Raw genomic sequence first — 19,809 nt, 5'->3', positions numbered from 1 at the left:
TTCGCTAAAATGTACCATTATTTTGTAAATTAACCCAGAAATAAATTAAATATTTCGCGTTAGATTGTGCAATTAAAAATATGAATTTTAAGTATACAAGAAATTTCGTAATTTTAAATATTTTTAAAAGAAGAATAATTTTAACTGCACATACAGAGTACTAATAAATTAATTTCTTTTTATACATTTTAGCCTGAAACATTAACACATCGTATACAAAATCATATGAAGTTCATTCAGTTAGACAGCTGATATGATGTTTACCTATACAAGAATCGATAGTATACTTGGTATCGGTTATTACTGTTAAAAAAAGTAGTGAGAGGAGGGTGTCCCATTACAACTGGAAGACCAAGAACGAAGTGCTCGGATTCAAAACGGACAGAGATGCTGTCTTTCACGCCTGTTGTTCAGTCTGTACATAGAAGAAGCAACGACGAGAATAAAAGGAAGGTTCAACAGTGCGATCAAAATTCAGTGTGAGGGGATGTCACTGATAACATTCGCTGATGACATTGCTGTCCTCAGTGAAGGTGAAGGAGAAGTGCAGAATCTGTTGAACGGAATGGAAAGTCTGATGAATGCAGAAAATAGATTAAGAGTAAACCGAATAAGGACGAAAGGAAAGAGTAGTAGCAGAAATGATAATAGTGAGAAGCTTAACATCAAAATTGGTGATTACGAAGTAGAAGAAGTTAAGGAATTATGCTACCTTAGAAGCAAAATAACCAATGGCCGACGAAGCAAGGAATAAATAAAAAGCAGATTAGCAAAGAAAGCTAAGGCATTCCTTGCCAAAAGAAGTCTTTTGGTATCAAACATAGACCTTATTTTGAGGAAGAAATTTCTGAGAATGTATCTTTGGAATACAGAGTTGTATGGTAATGAAACATGGACTGTGGAAAAACCGGAATAATATGTAATCGAAGCGTTTGAGATTTGGTGCTATAGAAGAATGTTGAAAATAGGGTGGACTGATAAGGTAAGGAACGAGGCTTTTCTCCGCAGAATCGGCGAAAAGAGGAACATAATGGAAAGCACTGGAAGCAGAAGGGACAGGATGATACGATATGTGTTAAGACATCAGAGAATAACTCCGTGGACTAGAGAGTGCAAGAGCTAATGTGAGTTAAGGAGATTGGCGCAGAAGAGAAATTCGTTGCGGCAAGTATCAGACTGGTCAAAAGACTGATGATTCAAAAGAATGGAGAATCACTTACAATCAATGCCCTAAACTGTTTATTTCACACATTTCAAATCCTGTCTTCAACTGCAACTTTCATCCGCTGTGGCGCCCCTCTCGTAGCATAGCAGTTATTCTGTGATGCTTTAATACATATCCTGTCAACCTGTCATACTTCTTGTTAATATTTCCCACATATTCATTCTCTCGTCGAGATTGTAGAGACTCACTTCATTCCTTAACTTGCCAGCCCACTCAGTTTTCAGTATCCTTGTATAACACAACACATCGAACGCTTCGATTCTCTTCTTTACCGGATTTCCCACAGTCCATATTTCACTTCCATACAATGATGTGTTCTATACGTACATTTTCACAAATTTCTTTGTCAAATTCAGGGCTATGTTTGGTACTAGTTGGAAATATTCCTCTTCTTGTGCTAGTCTGTACCTTACATTTCTCTTAATTAGTCAGCCTTGTGTTAATTACTTCCAATATAACAAAACTAGTTCAGTTTGACTTCTACGTAGTGCTAGATTTTGATGTTAAGTTTATCACTAATCTCATTTGTTGTATTCTTCAAAACGTTTGATCAGCTTTGGTATACTGTCAGTCCATGTTCTGTACTCAGTAGACTATTCATTTCATTCAACAGGCTCTTTAAGTCTTCTTCATGTTCACAGAAGATAGCAATATCATGAGCGAAACGTATCAGTGTTCACAAATCGTAAAATTTCATTACTGTCTTTCTTTTCTTTCCGTCATTACATCTTCGATATACAGGTAGAACAGTAGAAAAGAAGATTACATACCTGCTTTACACTCTCTTTAATCAGCCCTATTTTCTCTCGGTATCTCGTTATCAATGTTTCCTCTTTATTATCAGTCTTTCCTTTTAGGAGTACTTATTTTTGTGAGGATTTCGAAAATCTTACACCACTTTACAATGTCGAATGTTCTTTTCTAGGTTGACAAAGCCTATCGCAGTATCTTGATGTGTCTTACTTCCATTTTCAATTATTGCACTTTTTATGAAACTAAAGACATACCTTTAACAAGGGAAAAACCGGATAGTTTCTTACATAAAAACAAACCAGTCAATGGGGACTGTAATTATCTATAAATACTGTACGCGTTTGGGATCAACACAGTATGTCCTCTCTATGAGACAGTGGACAAAGCGACACACTCTGGTCTTTCGTTTGCTACTTTGAACACTCTGTGCTCTTCCGCCTGGTGCCGTGAGGTTGTGCGATGCTGATTAGAATAGATTTGTTTCATTGTTATACAGAAACATGTACGTTTCAAGCGACATCTTTCTGGATTATGGTGGGATGGTTGCCTACTTGCGTTGTCTTTGTGTAGTTTTACTTTGCGTTACATCAGATGTATTTTCGTGAGATAGTTTGCAGTCGTATTCAATGAGAGCAACATTCGTTCTTTGTTCGAATTCACAGTTTCGTTAGAACATGTGGGACACAGTATCCAATTTCTATTCGGCTATCTGGGGTTCCAAGGTGATTATCTCATTGTTTTTCCACCCGTTAAATAATAATGTAGATGTTTATGTGAATATAGGCTGATTTGTCTGGTGCTTGTAAATGTACGGCCATGTAAAATCACGCGCTCCGTTGAAGCGCACTTGCATGTAAAATATGAGATTTTGTATTCATTTTCTGAACGATGTACCAAAATACATCTGATGTTCGCGTAATTTAGGATTCTTACGGAAGTTATTTTTCGCTTCTCTGATTTTAACTCAAATCTTTACATGTTTGCAGTTAAGAATGAAGTTATAGAACGAACTGCTTTTCGATTTCAATATATTTCAAGCAGAGAGAGAATAAACAGCCTTTTGCAGTAATGGAGCTTTCTTATTTTTAAATTAAATTTTCAGGTAGCCAGGTAAGTTCGTATTGTATGGAACTTCAAGGCACGTGGGTGCATCGACAGAGACTTCGATATTTTACTATTACATTAACTCAAACTTTTTTTCAATTTAGTAGGTGCTATAGGATACAGAATGCAAACATATTTGCATTGCACGAAATGCACTTATAAAGTGTAATTCACATGCACGTATAGTAACTACATGAGATCTGTTGTAAGGATTATAGTTTCAGTTTTGTCATTGTTTAGCTTATGTTAAACTCCCCTTTAATTACCCTGGTGCACTATCACATAGTTCTGTGTGTGTGTAGAGAGGAGGGTGTGTGTGTAGGGGTGTGGTGGTGGGGAGGGGGTATGGGTGTGCGGATGTGTAGGTGTGTGGGTGTGTGGATGTATGGGTGTGGTGGGTGCGTGGGTGTATTGGTGTGTGTGGTTGAGTGGATGTGGATGTGGGTGTGTTGTTGTGGGTGTTCACATGGGTATGTGCGTATGGGTGCCACTTCAATTTTGATTTTTAAGGAATTGGTATGGTTTAATTCATGCTGTAACTTTTACAGATTCCTTTTCACCACACTCATCTCGAAAATCTTCGTAAGGGTACTAAAGACCCTGATCTTGTGTGACAAACAAACATTTATCGTCATCATTATCATCATTATGAGAGGAAAGGAGTAGATAGGAAAGAGAGACGACTGATACAAAATATGTATTTACACCAGAAAGTAAGGATAAGAATTGGAAACGAAATGTCGGAAGGAAGCAACATTGGACGAGGTGTTAGACAAGGTTTTTGCCTTTCTCCACTGTTGTTTAACGTATACCTTGAAGAGATTATTGTGAAAGGCTTAGATGGGAAAAGAGGAATATGTATTGGTGGAAAGAGAATAGAATGTATAAGATTTTCTGATGGCATGGTATTAGTGGCAGGAAGTGAGCGGGCAGTGAATAAATTGCTGAAAGATCTGAATGAAGCTTGTGTGGAATATAGGATGCAAATAAACACAGCAAAAACAAAGAGTATGTCCATCAGTACAAGACACAGACTGTCCAATATTAAAGTAGGACAAGCTACCATTAGCCTAGTAAGTGCAATTCAATATCTTGGAAGCACAATAACTGAAGACTTCCGATGGCACCAGGAGGGAAAACTCGAATTGCCATAGCGAAGGAGGCATTCAACAGAAAGAGGAGACTCTTATGTGGAAAATTAGATAAAGGTGTAAGGAAAAGGCTGGGAAAACTTTTTTTTTGTCTGGAGTGTGGCACTATATGGGGAAGAAACATGGACGCTAAGACAAGAGGATGAAAAAAGGTTAGAAGCATTTGAGATGTGGATGTGGCGGAGAATGGAGAGAATAAGCTGGATGGAAAGAGTGAGTAATGAAAGAGTGTTGGAAAGGGTTGGTGAGAGAAGATGTCTGCGGAAGGGTGTAAGAGAAAGGAAAAAGAACTGGTTGGGACATTCATTGAGAAGGAAGTGATTGCTAGCAGATGCTTTGGAAGGATTGGTTTGTGGGAGAAGACAGAGGAAGAAGGAGATACAAGATGATAGACGGCATAAAGGGAAGAGGAAATTATGCAGACCTGAAGAGGATGGCAGATGACTGGACAGCCTGGAGAACTACCATGTGAACAACTGGCTTTCGGCAGAATACTAATGATGATGATGATTATCATCAAATCCTGACGTGCTTCTGACCATTGCTGGCTGAGTGGCTCTACTTTTTGTGAGGGGGGATTGTGTTAAAAATTTGTGCCACACCACTGTAAGTCAAAACTGATAAGACACTGATTGTAAATTTTTCTTTTAACGCTAATGAAAAACTTTTGAAAACCTTATTTAGTTTAGCAAAACCAGTCCAGGTCATATGTTGTACGTCCGTTCGCTGGGTTCTTCTGAAGAACACTGCGAATGCAGGTTTAGTTCTTTGTCCATTGCCCGGTTACCTGTGCTTTGTGAATTCTTTGGTCAAGAGAGTATTGAGAAAGGAACCACGAAAGTCATGTGGCCGGTGCGACATTTTGTGTTCAGTTGGTAGTTCACAATGAAGCGTCCCTGGCGCAAGTTGCCTCCAAGAACGTAGACCTGCGAGTGTGTTTACCTGCGGCGTGTAGACGTTGAGGTATAGGCAGTCCTCGTGGCCCAAGGGGATGGAGCCCTTGCGCTGGGGACACATGCTGCCGAAGAACAGCGCCTTCCGGACGCCCTTCCACGGGGACTTGGGCACTGGCGCCTGTGAAAACGACAGACACATCACGACTGGTGCACTGGAACGTGGAAGCCAAAGAAGGGTAGGTGGGATTGAGTTACGGGCATCGGGGTGTACGCAGCGCTGTGAGCGGGCGGGGGAGACAACTTTCTGGTGCAGACACAGTATAAGATAGCGGTGGGCGATAGGTAATTCGCGAACCGGTTCAGCAAATATAATTCGCAAACAAGTTTACCTTGTGGCGACCTTTACCTACTTTTCCACTTTGGTTACAGCTACCAAACTGTGTCCTCGTAACAAACTTTTCAGAGATCGATAAGACTTCCCCGGTCACTGTGTTTTTCTTCGGTCCACATTTACCTAAAATAACGATACAACTTTATAACTTATAAGAAAAGGAAGGTTAGATTTTAACGTCCTGAGATGAGCTTTTTGAGCTGGAGAAGTAAACAAGTGAAAAAGCTTGAGTAAATCCGAGAGGCTTGCACGGGTAGCGCACTGCCCACTACAGGCAGGAATCTGAGTTCGAGTCCCGCCCAACACAAATCTTTTCCACAAATGTTCACTATTACGTGCCATGTTCATTGAGAACGTAGCTAGATAACTGTCTCAGACGAACAATAGCACAGAATACCTAACAATCATATACAACCGTTCGCTCGACGAAAGATCCGTACCCAAAGAGTGGAAAGTTGCACAGGTCACACCAATATTCAAGAAAGGTAGTAGGAGTAATCCACTAAATTACAGGACCATATCGCTAACGTCGATATGTAGCAGGATTTTAGAACATATATTGTGTTCGAACATAATGAATTACCTCGAAGAAAACGGTCTATTGACACACAGTCAACATGGGTTTAGAAAACTTCGTTATTGTGAAACACATATAGCTCTCTATTTACACAGAGTGTTGAGTGCTATTGACAAGGGATTTCAGATCGATTCCGTATTTCTGGATATCCAGAAGGCTTTTGACACTGTACCACACAAGCGGCTCGTAGTAAAATTGCGTGCTTATGGAATATCGCCTCAGTTATGTGACTGGATTTGTGATTTCCTGCCAGAATGGTCACAGTCCGTAGTAATTGACAGAAAGTCATCGACTAAACAGAAGTGATTTCTGGCGTTTCCCAAGGTAGTGTTATAGACCCTTTGCTGTGCCTTATCTACATAATCGATTTGGGAGACAATCTGAGCAGCCGTCGTAGGTTGTTTGCAGATGACGCTGTCGTTTATCGACTAATAAAGTCATCAGAAGATCAAAACAAAATGCAAAACTATTTAGAAGAAATATCAGAATGGTGCGAAAAGTGGCAGGTGACCTTAAATAACGAATAGTGTTAGGTCATCCTCATGAGTGCTAAAACGAACTCGTTAAACTTCGGTTACACAATAAACCAGTCTAATCTAAAAGCCGTAAATTCAACTAAATACCTAGGTATTACAATTACGAACAACTTAAATTGGAAGGAACACATGTTGTGGGGAAGGCTAACCAAAGACTGCGTTTTATTGACAGGACACTTAGCAAATGTTAACAGACCTACTAAAGAGACTGCTTGCACTTAGCTTATCCGTCCTCTTTTAGCATACTGCTGCGCGGTGTGGGATCCTTACCAAATAGTACTGACGGAGTACATCGAAAAAGTTCAAAGAAAGGCAGCACGTTTTGTACTATCGCGAAATGTGGGAGAGAGTGTCACAGAAATAATACGGGATTTGGGATGGACATCATTAAAAGACAGGGGTTTTTCGTTGCGACGGAATCTTCTCACGAAATTCCAATCACCATCTTTCTCCTCCGAGTGCGAAAATATTTTGTTGACGTCGACTTACGTAGGGAGGAACGATCTCCAAGATAAAATAAGGGAAATCAGAGCTCGTACGGGAAGATATAGGCGTTCATTCTTTCCGCGTCCTATACGAGATTGGAATAATAGAGAAGTGTGAAGGTGGGTCGATGAACCCTCTGCCAGGCACTTAAATGTGGTTTGCAGTGTATCCATATAGATGTAAATGTAGATGTAAAATCCGATAACTAACTACCTGGGAAATTTGCTTGGTTTATCGGTGTCTGAAAAAAGGGAAACTGGACTCCCACATTACTAAGGTACAGTTTGTCGTAGCGTATTAGTGCTCGGCTCTTCCTCTACTTTGAACTGTATCCTTAAGCCTACTTTACAATGGCAAGTTCCTGGTCAAAATCGACTACTCGTGATGGGTGCCCGCAACACACCAGCGCGTGAATCGTCCAGCAAACAAGTCGCAAATGGATCAGCGAAGTGCTGCGCATGTGCAGGAACAATGGGTCATGACCTCGCCTGCTGACATAGGAAATTGTAACCAGTTATCGCCGCGCCTGGTCGTATTGTAGCACTGGATTTTGTGCATGTGCTTGAAACTTTATATAACTGATAGGCATTTGTTCGTGAGATTAGATTAGATTAGTACTTGTTCCAAGGATCGTGAATACGACACTTCGTAATGATGCGGAACGTGTCAGGTTAATAAAAGGTGTCATTACAAGATATTACATTACACAGAATATTACATGACACTTAATATTTTTTTTTGCGGGGGGGGGGGGGGGGTGGTTGGGGAAATTACCCACTTACTAAATCCAAAAATTCATCTAATGAGTAGAAGGAGTTGCCATTCAGAAATTCTTTTAATTTCCTTTTAAATGCTGTATAGCCCTATCTGTCAGACTTTTGATGTTATTAAGTAAGTGACCAAAGACTTTTGTGGCAGCATAATTTACCCCCTTCTGAGCGAAAGTTAGATTTAACCTTGAGTAGTGATGATCATCCTTTCTCCTAGTGTTGTAGTCATGTACACTGCTTTTACTTTTGAGTTCGTTCAGATTGTTAATAACAAATTTCATAAGTGAATATATATATTGTGAAGCTACAGTGAAGATTTCTAGCTCTTTAAATAAGTGTCTGCAGGATGATCTTGGATGAGCTCCAGCAATTATTCTGATTACACGCTTTTGTACAATGAACACACTTTTACTCAATGATGAGTTACCCCAGAATACGATGCCATACGAAAACATTGAAACCGTTGCGTGAGGACTTGATTCTTTATCCTATGAATGTTCTCCTGTGAGACAGGCCAAATATCTGAAAGCAAAATCTTATTTAGGTGTTATAATACATCGCATGACAAGAAAAAGTGAAGCACCCAGAATACATGGTCAGATGTTATTGTACCTTCGTACACCTAGACACCATTGACTGGTACTTAAGCGATTAGTGTTGCATTCCTCTGCAACAGGTAGAACGGCCACCAGAGTGCACTAGTGTTGTTCGTGTTTAATGTTGTTGCCATGACGAGGACGGATACGAAGGGCGTGAGCAGTGCCAGATGTTGAAGGATCACAGTGAATGACCGAGTGAGGTGGCGCGGTGGTTAGCACACTGAAGTCGCATTCGGGAGGACGACGGCTCAAACCCACGCCCGGCCATCCTGATTTTAGATTTTCTGTGATTTCCCTAATTCTCTTCAGGCAAATGCCGGAATGGTTCCTTTGAAAGGGCACGGCTGATTTCTGTCCCCACCCTTCCCTAATCCGACGGCACCACTGACCTCGCTGTTTGGTCCCCTCCCCCAAATCAACCAACTAACGAACCATTACTGTGAGGCAGGCCGGCGTGGCAGAGCGGTTCTAGGCGCTTCAGTCTGGAACCGCACGACCGCAACGGTCGCAGGTTCGAATCCTGCCTCGGGCATGGATGTGTGTGATGTCCTTAGGTTAGTTAGGTTTAAGAAGTTCTAAGTTCTAGGGGACTGATGACCTCAGCTGTTAAGTCCCATAGTGCTCAGAGTCATTTGAACCATTACTGTGAAGGCCACGGGGAGTCCGAGACAGTGTTATCAGCACCAGACAGAATGGAAAGAGTGCTTATTGTAGGTATCCATTTAGCCAGCTGGTCGATCCATACAATATCCAGATTTGTCGGGCATTCGAATGCGACAGTGGTCCGATGTTGGACTGCATGGTTTAATATATTATTATTATTCAGTTATTTAAAAAATATTCTTTATGTGTATTTTTATTTTAATTATTGGTTTATTTATGGGTTTTAGTTGGTTTATCTTAGCTCCTTATTTTCTTTTATCTTTACTCTCCTGATAAGCTGGAAAATATAAATATTTCGTTGTAAATACCACAGGAGAGCAAGAGATGTATTCCGCAGCGGCGATCTTGTGGAAATTCCTCGTCGTTATCTGCTCCACCCGAAATCTCTAAAACCTTTACTCGCTACGCAGATCGTTCGGCACAACTGTGTGCCATGTTGTTTAATGAGTCTGGATGATAGGTCATAACAATTTAGCAAGTTTAAGTTTAATAATTCGGAGATAATCTCTCGACAGATTCTGACTGTGGAAAATGCAGGTTCGCACTGTCGTTCCAAACTTCACCTCCGGGCGATCTACGTCTCGTAATATCTGTACCGTGATAATTGACTACTTTCGGTAGGGAGATATACACACCTTGAATACTTGATGTTAGTTATTGGATTTTATTTTGTGCAAAAAATTATTTGAACATTTACTATATACCGTAGTGGCGCCTCACAACAATCCAATATCTCTCCTCCTCTCACACGTCCGATCTCTCCATTTTCTTCACAAAGAGTCCCTCCAACAAAATCTTTGGTTCGGTAAGACACAGAGATGCGTTTGTAGCACGGGACGTCCGATTCTCGCGGTCGGTATATGCCGTTCACCACAATATCAATTCGTCGCATCCTAATTACCTAATTCTAGTAATGTGAAAGCAGGTATATGCGCTCCATCACCGCAAGGGATCCCCGCCGTACCGCGCACCAAGCACACCACAACACCCCCACATCCGCACGAACATCCCGCGTCGTCATGTGTTCTCTCTCATGCGACAACATGGTGTTGCTAGTTTTCAACAGGACAATGCTCATCCACACACTGCACGTATGTCTGCGAACTGTCTGCCTTGTGCTGAGCCACTCCAACGGCCAGTAAGATCATTATGTCTGTCTCTGATAGAACCTGTGTGGGACTGGCTCAACATCAACTCAGCGCTAGTGCCAGTATCCAAGATATCGATGACCGGGTACAACAACTGTCTACCAGTTTGCCTCAGGAATGTATACAGTGGCTATATGGCATCCATCCCAACTACATCAGTGCATGCATCCAGGCCAGAGAGTTTGCAACGACATATCGGTAAGTGGGGTCATACTGCCAAGTTCTCTGTGAATCTGACTCGAGTTTGTAATCACTGAAATAACCTTATGTGATCTATCAACCCACGAAGTTCCTTATGATTTGCTCCTCCACTTCTGGGAGCTTCACATTTTTTGTCACGCACTGTATCTGGACAGACAAAAAGCGGACATTGCACATAAATATGAACGTGAGTACGTTTTTTAAAAATTAATAGTGTTTTAGCATTTAATAACTCCGATCTCGTGTAGGAGCAAAACAGTTTTAGGTGTTATTTGTCATTTAGAATGAAAACAGCACACAAAGATTAAAATAAATAAGCAACTATACTTTCTCGAGCAAATAAATGTACATGTTTTGAAGTGCTTGGACGACACAATTACTGCTTTTTTTCCAATCCTCAGCAAAACAGAAAGATTACTGGATGGTCTGTGTCGCGAATATCCACTATGAATTTCGCTTTGGTCATTAATAAATTCCAGTATCATTGTTAACACTGTTAGTTCCTCAAGAACGTTACTGCATTTTAGCTCTTGGTAAGAACTGCCGCCGGCCGGAGTGGCCGGGAGGTTCTAGGCGCTACAGTCTGGAGCCGCGCGAACGCTACGGTCGCAGGTTCGAATCCTGCCTCGGGCATGGATGTGTGTGTTGTCCTTAGGTTAGTTAGGTTTAAGTAGTTCTAAGTTCTAGGGGACTGATGACTTCAGTAGTTAAGTCCCATAGTGCTCAGAGCCATTTTAAGAACTGCCGTTTGCAAACTCACTTTCACAGTTAGTCGGCAAACTGCACAGCAGACTGCAGTCGGAACACACGCATTGCGGTGCCGAATTGCAATCAAAACGGACACTCCTGACAGTCGGTACTTAATACAGACATAATACACAAGGGGCGCTGCAGCAGACTCACTTGACACCAGCAGTCGATTGGGAAAAGAAAGCCACCCGTGTGAAACGAGCAGCAGGCTATGAAAAGTTTGATCAAAATGGATCGGATTAGTGACAGTGGAGGAACAGTTTACTGCCGATATGATATTGCACTGCACCGGAAGGCAAAATGGACGGATCTCTTGGTTTGCCTCTCGGATAACAATGTGCATAAATGTTTTGGCCAATGTGAAAAACGAATGCGGATGTGTGTGCTCTTGAATACGTCACATTTTGAAGGCGAACAGCTCTAACGTGACGTAAGTTCAGAAACCGGCAGTAATCAGTTTCCTTCTTACATGTTCGGTCTCGTAAATGACATTTTATGGCAATACACAACAACAAGCCAGTATTAAACCGTTCATCCGCTGCCACTGAATTGATTGTGTCTGGTGAAACTTGTCACAGCTCAAGAATGGTGTTCCGTAAGCCAGGACAAATAATTCCATAGTAATGAGAGCAGACACAATACTTTTTGTAAGGCTCATGTGGTTCGTTTACCTAGCGCTTGCATCTCAGATTTGACTGTGATAAGTTCCAATCACGAAAATCTAATTTGGAACGGTACTGAAAGAGCTTAGACCAAAGAAAGATACAGATCCATATGAGTCATCATCTAAGCTCTAGCGCAATTACGTAGAAAAATTGAAATATTGTTTTAAAAAATATATAAACTGTTGTTAGGATTACCATGCTCTTGCAGATGATTTTTTTAGAAAGTAAGAAAATATTCAGTCATAAAACAGGGAATACAACAGATTTCTGCCCCTCAACACAAATAAATATGATCTAATGCTCGCAAATAGATGGAAAGATACGGCATCACTTGACTACTCGTTAGATCAGTCAGTGGAATGAGCCAAATCTGTCAGGTAGGCTAACTGAAGTCTTTTAAGAAATATGCCCTAAACATTACAAGAAATATTGCAAGCGAAACCCCCGTTCTAAACCAGGAGGTTTAGAACAGTGTTACTCAACACATTTAAATAACGTAAGAATCTTGGTACTTCTGCATTTAGATAGATCACATTAGAGTAAAGCAGATATGAACAAACACACCATCATGAAAAAGCACTACAGACCCGCAATTAAGGCAGAATACTGTAAGATCAATGATGGAAACATTGTTAAATCTTTAAATAAGAGTAAAGCAGCATGGGAAGCAATCAAAACCAAAATAAAACGTCAAAAGAAAGATTGCTGTATATCAATTACTCCTGATGCAGTAAATATTTTCTTTGCCAATTATATCCTTGAAACCCTGATCGAGAATATGTGAGCAAGGCTGAATCACTACTGCCACCATTACATTATAAAACAAATGACCGATTTATGAGAAAGTCATGTGATTTCTACACAGGACACTGAAGCTATAGCCAAGCTCAGTAATCACAGAGTTGAAGACTGTAACTTAACACGTATGCTGGAGAGTGATCAGCCAAGTAAAAGCTGCCAAAGTCATGGTACGTCACGGAAAACCACGCGGTTGCCCCCAAGCGAGCGCCCGGCTACGTAATCTGCATTTTCCCCAGGCCACAGAGGTCCGGAAACGGCAGTTAACGGCTTGGACAGCATGAAAAGGATGGCAGCTTTGCATCCAGGCCAGAATATTACTACTTCGAAATAATTCAAGATTCAGTATTGATTCACAGTTCACCGTAGCATAAAAGCAATCACATCAGTATATTCACAGCACTGAGGTGCAAATACAGGGTTATTACAAATGATTGAAGCGATTTCACAGCTCTACAATAACTTTATTATTTGAGATATTTTCACAATGCTTTGCACACACACACAAAAACTCAAAAAGTTTTTTTAGGCATTCACAAATGTTCCATATGTGCCCCTTTAGTGATTTGGCAGACATCAAGCCGATAACCAAGTTCCTCCCACACTTGGCGCAGCATGTCCCCATCAATGAGTTCGAAAGCATCGTTGATGTGAGCTCGCAATTCTGGCACGTTTCTTGGTAGAGGAGGTATAAACACTGAATCTTTCACATAACCCCACAGAAAGAAATCGCATGGGGTTAAGTCGGGAGAGCGTGGAGGCCATGACACGAATTGCTGATCATGATGTCCACCACGACCGATCAAAATGAAGTCGGCGCTGTCGGTCTCCAGTTGTGGCATGAGCCAATTTTCCAGCATGTCCAGATACACGTGTCCTGTAACGTTTTTTTCGCAGAAGAAAAAGGGGCCGTAAACTTTAAACCGCGAGATTGCACAAAACACGTTAAATTTTGGTGAATTGCGAATTTGCTGCACAAATGGGTGAGGATTCTCTACCGCCCCGATTCGCACATTGTGTCTGTTCACTTCACCATTAAGAAAAAATGTTGCTTCATCACTGAAAACAAGTTTCGCACTGAACGCATCCTCTTCCATGAGCTGTTGCAACCGCGCCGAAAATTCAAAGCGTTTGACTTCGTCATCGGGTGTCAGGGCTTGTAGCAATTGTAAACGGTAAGGCTTGTGCTTTAGCCTTTTCCGTAAGATTTTCCAAACCGTCGGCTGAGGTACGTTTAGCTCCCTGCTTGCTTTATTCGTCGACTTCCGCGGGCTACGCGTGAAACTTGCCCGCACACGTTCAACCGTTTCTTCGCTCACTGCAGGCCGACCCGTTGATTTCCCCTACAGAGGCATCCAGAAGCTTTAAACTGCGCATACCATCGCCGAATGGAGTTAGCAGTTGGTGGATCTCTGTTGAACTTCGTCCTGAAGTGTCGTTGCACTGTTATGACTGACTGATGTGAGTGCATTTCAAGCACCACATACGCTTCCTCGGCTCCTGTCGCCATTTTGTCTCACTGCGCTCTCGAGCGCTCTGGCGGCAGAAACCTGAAGTGCGGCTTCAGCTGAACAAAACTTTATGAGTTTTTCTACGTATCTGTAGTGTGTCGTGACCATATGTCAGTGAATGGAGCTACGGTGAATTTATGAAATCCCTTCAATCATTTGTAATAGCCCTGTATGGAAACATTAATATTATGAATATCACGAAAGCTACAGAAGTTAGGTAGGCAGATTAAATGAATAATCTTAGAAAAACCATTAAAATTAATAACTGCATTTAGATAGATCACATTAGAGTAAAGCAGATATGAACAAACACACGATCATGAAAAAGCAGGTCGCAATAGCTTGTGGCTGGTAACTCGTCGCCGTGTACACATTAGCCACGCCTCCGGCACCCCTACTACGTGCTCAGCCTCTAGCTGTTGAGGCAAGGTAGTTGCTGCAACATTTGATTGAGCAGTAGGTAAATCGCGTCACTGCCCAGTGAGGTACAGCGCAAGGACTGTTGACTCAGCTGAACACGTAATAGCAGTTCTGAAGACGTGGCTAATGTTGCACGGGGTGACGAATCACCAGCCACCGCCTGTTGCTGCAAGGTCGTTGGCGCAGCGCTTCACGCAGCAGTAAATGAATTGCGCAGCGCTGGCAGGAGCACGGCTTTGCGTATGAGGTCACTTAATGTTTACAAACTTGGGACCTAGTAGCTTATGAGTAGGCGATGAATATTTTATAGTTAATACTTAAATTATTGTCTTCAGACTATTATCCAATCATGTAATTCATAATTTTGGTTCTTTAGGAAGACTGTAATATTGAATGTGTCTAATGTTTGTATTGTTTAATATACAGGATGACAGTTATTGAACTATATGAAATAAAATCGTCATAACTTCTGAAAGGTTTGCGTTAGGGGTTCAAACCGCACGGTTGGCCGCGGGGCATGATGTGAATTAGTATGCGAAGTATGGTTTGGTTTAGCGACGAAGCCCATTTTCATTTGGATGGGCTCGTCAATAAGCAAAATTGACGCATCTGGGGGACTGAGCATCCAATTTCGAGATCGAGAAGTCTCTTCACCCTCAACGGGTGACTGTGTGGTGTGCAGTGTCCAGTCACGGAATAATCGGTGCGGTATTCCTTGATGGCACGGTGACTTTCGAACGGTACGTGAAGGTTATGGAAGATGATTTCATCCCCATTATCCAAAGTGACCCTGATTTCGACAAGATGCGGTTCAGGCAAGACAGAGCTTGACGCCATCGAAGCAGGAGAGTTTTTGATGTCCTGGAGAGGCACTTTGGGGACCGCTCTCTGGCTCTGGGGTACCCGGAGGCCACTGGCATGGGCCAGGCCACTGGCATGGGCCTCGATTGGCCGCCATATTCTCCGGATCTGAACACATGCGACTCCTTTTTGTGGGGCTACATCAAACACAAGGTGTATAGCAATAACCCCAAAACCATTGCTGAGCTGAAACAGTCACTCAGGAGGCCAACGATAGCACCAATGTTCCGACACTTCAGCGGGTCATGCAGAATTTCGCTATTCGGTGCCAGCGATACCAGGACGACACAAGAACCTGCCAGATCAGCACGTAATTCTGCAGTTGCCCACAGAAAACAAGTAAATGGTCGAAATGGTGTTTTAAGTATTAAGAAGATCAATAAATTTATTATTGAATTGCATTATTAAGAGGGTCAACGGCCTTGCTGCAGTGACAACACCGGTTCCCGTCAGATCACCAAAGCTAAGCACTGTCGGGCTGGGCTAGCACTTGGATGGGTGACCATCCAGTCTGCCGAGTGCTGTTGGAAAACGTGATGCACTCAACCCTTGTGAGGCAAACTGAGGAGCTACTTGATCGAGAAGTAGCGGCTCCGGTCTCGTAAACTGACATACACCCGGGAGAGCAGTGTGTTGACCACACGCCCCTCCATATCCGCATCCAGTGACGCCTGTAGTCTGAGGATGACACGCTGGCCAGTCGGTACCGTTGGGCCTTCCAAGATGAGCCGTCCACGGCTCCTGTTCATGCCATTTATTTTTTGTCATCTTCTATTACGGTACTGCCGCCTCGTTTTCTTATTACATTTACTGGCGTCACTAACTTCCTGCTTTACTTGCCCGTGAGTGGCAGCAACAGCGTGTATCGATAAGTGTACTGTCGTACTATCACTTGAGCGACCGGTAGTATTTCTGGGTCGTCGTGTGTCTGGCAGTCCGTTGGAGACGGATCAGCAGTGCAGTCGGGACGCAGCAGCAGTGAAGTCGGGGACGGAGCGCCGGTGAGGCGCGGACAGCCAGTGCTCGCTGACCGCTGGCGACACACATGAACTGTCCGTCGGAGGGAGATTGGAGAGGGACGACTGTTGGTTGGTCGCCTCATCGGCCGACGTATATTTGGTCCTTTCACCGTTTCCGGGCCTGGGCAGTCGGTCGGTTGGCGTGGAGCAGCAAGGAAGTCTCCGTCGCGCGTACTCTGGCCAGGCCCGTTGGCGGTGCGCACGCGCTGTTGGAGTGTGAGGTGCTGCTTGCGAGTGCTACGAAGTACGTCTCCCACCGATCTTGGACATGAAAATTGCGTCCTCACTTAACCTACTATCGAGCCTCACCTGTTTACATCTCTTCGTTTGACCCTGGTTATCGCTTTTGGGACACTCCCACGAGTAACAATGTATGTGCATTCAAGTCGGCTAAGATTCCAGCCGTCTTCCTGTGGAGTTTAACTTAATTTAATCCCTGTTATTGAAATTGACCAGCGGTATCTTCTGCCTTGTGGCCGTTGACGTTCCAGTTACCTGCCTTGGTCGTTGATGTATTTTCCACGTTGTGTTGTTGCTGTCCAGCGTGGCGTGTAGTTCCACAGCTGAGGTGGTGTTGGTCGTTGTGGGCGCCAATATTCTGTGTGTCGTTGTACTGAAATCTTGTGGTCGTTTTGCTGGTTGCGTGGAGCGGAACTGATTCTGTTGATTGGTCGGCCGGCTGTGTGTCGGTTGGGTTGGCTTCAGATTAAGAGGTCGTTGGACAGGCTGCCTATCTCACCTAAACGGGTGTTAGTGTTACAATCTCAGGCCGATCCTTGGAAACTTCTGAGCGCCGTTCCTTGTGTGTTACATATTAATTTTCCTGTTTGGGTTTTAGTTATTTGGTTGATGTGTAGCCTCCAGCTGAGTATCAATACCTCTTAAATTAATGTTCTTGTCTTGCCCTTAAGGCATGAGATTGTTTTTCTTTAAAGGGTCCTTCAGCCGAATTTTATATGTAATATTTTAAAATATGGCCTTCTGTCTTTTAAAATTGAAACTATTCTTTCTAGTGCTTAACCTGTTAAATTATTTGTTGATGTGCGGACTTCAGCCGAGTTTTAATATCTCTTAAATTAATGTTCTTGTGTTGCCCTTAAGGCATAAGATTGTTATGCTTTTGTATGGGGCCTTCAGCCGAATTTTGCATGACATGTTTTAAGATAAGGCCTTCTGCCTTTTGACCGAAACTCTTCTTACTACTTAATATTCGGTCTCCAGCCAAGGCCTTCAGCCTGTTTAGATTGAAGATTTAGAAAATATTCTTGGGTGAAACCTCCAGAAGAACCTTGTATTTGCAATTTCTTGCTTAGGCCTTGCGTCTTGGATTTTGAGTGTGGCCTTCAGCCGATCTAAGGTTAATCAAATGAGGTCGATTAAAGTATTGAGTGTTATGCATCCTTGTTGTAATATTGTGTGTTGATGAATAAAGTTTGTATGTTGAGTGCAACTGACAGCAACTTATTTTGGCCTCATTCCACAACCTAATTCGCTCTGTCCTGTTAGCCCAGGCATTTCACAAGGCCTTTTCGGGCGGAGTTTACATAGTTTAGTTTAGTATTATTAAGAGAATATATGTACTGAGACAATTCTGTAAATATTAGAAATTTAGGGTTCAAATGGCTCTGAGCACTATGGGACTTAACTGCTGTGGTCATCAGTCCCCTAGAACTTAGAACTACTTAAACCTAACTAACCTAAGGACATCACACACATCCATGCCCGAGGCAGGATTCGAACCTGCGACCGTAGCGGTCGCGCGGTTCCAGACTGTAGCGCCTAGAAATTTAAGGGAACTAGATTTTTTATACGCATAATTATGAAGATGTTATGTAATCTGATAGACTTTAGGAATTAAAGGAACGTTGGATAACTGAAAAGACAAAATGATATTGTATACACAGATAAATTGTGGAACAGGCTCCCACGTGAGAGTTGCCTGCATGAGCTTAGATGCCATCTTAGTGAAACTCTCTTACTACATGCGTTCTTTACTTTCTCCAGTTTCCATCTTACATATGGAATTCAGTTGCAGGAAAACTCATCTAGATAAAAGACTATATCTAAATGACAAAAAAGACAACCTCAAATATTTCGGGCATAACACCATGGAAATCATTTAGACATCACTTCAAGGAAATTAATTTTGTGACAGTCCCTAGAATAGTATATGGTAAAGAAAACCTGAATAACTTTTACCATAGGAAGTCAACACACCGTCATATTACAACAAATGCATACGCAATTTAAAAACCATACGCCAGTCACGCAAAGGTCTTCAGGTACCTTGATCTGAGATATTTTAACAGACTACCAAAAAATTCCAATAACTGCTATGAACAAATTAAAATAGGCAACGGTAAAGCATTTTTACACGGAGCAGGATACTGAAGGATGTGTAACCGATGTCTTGGAATTTTATCTTTGGAGTATTTGGTGCTTCCTGTCTTCTTATACTGTTGCGCAACATGCACTCTTAAGGCTGGAGACAAGCAAAGTATTGTGCCTTTGAGTTTTGGTACTGGCACAAGATGAACATAAAATGGACCAAAAGTGGAACTAATGTGTCCATTATCGAGTGATTCAATATCTCTAGGCGCCTTTTTCCTCGTGTCAACGAAAAATTCTCCATACTATGAGAAGAGCTGAAGAACATCAACAAAATATAATCATGGAAGGAAAGATCAAGGACACGAGACCTTGGTTGTGAGCAACGAGCAGGTGGAAAAATGAAATCAAGAAGAACTCCAGTCCACATCATCAGCAGGTTCTACGAGAAGCTGGTAGCCGTCCGGGATGGAGACACTTCGTTTCATGGGGTCATGACGCTCAATAGTGAACAAAATGACTTGTGACGACGATGATAGTGATGATGATAGTGATATACTATGTGATCAAAAGTATACGGACACCTGGCTGAAAATGACTTACAAGTTCGTGGCGCCCTCCATCGGTAATGCTGGAATTCAATATATATGGTGCTGGCCCACCCTTAGCCTTGATGACAGCCTTCACTCTCGCAAGCATACTTTCAATCAGATGCTGGGAGTTTTCTAGGGGAATGGCAGCCCATTCCTCACGGAGTTCTGTACTGAGGAGAGGTATCGACGTCGGTCGGTGAGGCCTGGCACGAAGTCGGCGTTCCAAAACATCCCAAAGCTGTTCTATAGGATTCAGGCCAGTCCATTACAGGCATGTCACTGTCGTGTAACAACTCCGCCACAGGCTGTGCATTATGAACAGGTGCTTGATTGTGTTGAAAGATGCAGTCGCCATCCCCAATTT

At 42.5% G+C, this 19,809-nt stretch overlaps 1 protein-coding gene and 1 pseudogene across 2 annotated transcripts in view; one reads left to right on the top strand and one right to left on the bottom strand.

Annotated features, from left to right (window-relative positions):
• The window catches only part of LOC124777448 (esterase FE4-like), a 324,295-nt gene that overhangs the window by 132,591 nt on the left and 171,895 nt on the right, over positions 1-19,809 (bottom strand). For both annotated transcript variants that reach the window (XM_047252862.1, XM_047252864.1), the window contains one exon: positions 5,176-5,307. In XM_047252862.1, the coding sequence (XP_047108818.1) occupies positions 5,176-5,307 (132 nt within the window). The remainder of the gene's footprint in view (positions 1-5,175; positions 5,308-19,809) is intronic.
• On the top strand, positions 15,918-16,035 carry LOC124778261 (annotated as a pseudogene).

Source organism: Schistocerca piceifrons, chromosome 2, assembly GCF_021461385.2.
Source record: "Schistocerca piceifrons isolate TAMUIC-IGC-003096 chromosome 2, iqSchPice1.1, whole genome shotgun sequence".
NCBI lineage: Eukaryota > Metazoa > Arthropoda > Insecta > Orthoptera > Acrididae > Schistocerca > Schistocerca piceifrons.
This window is presented reverse-complemented; position numbering and strand designations above follow the sequence as displayed.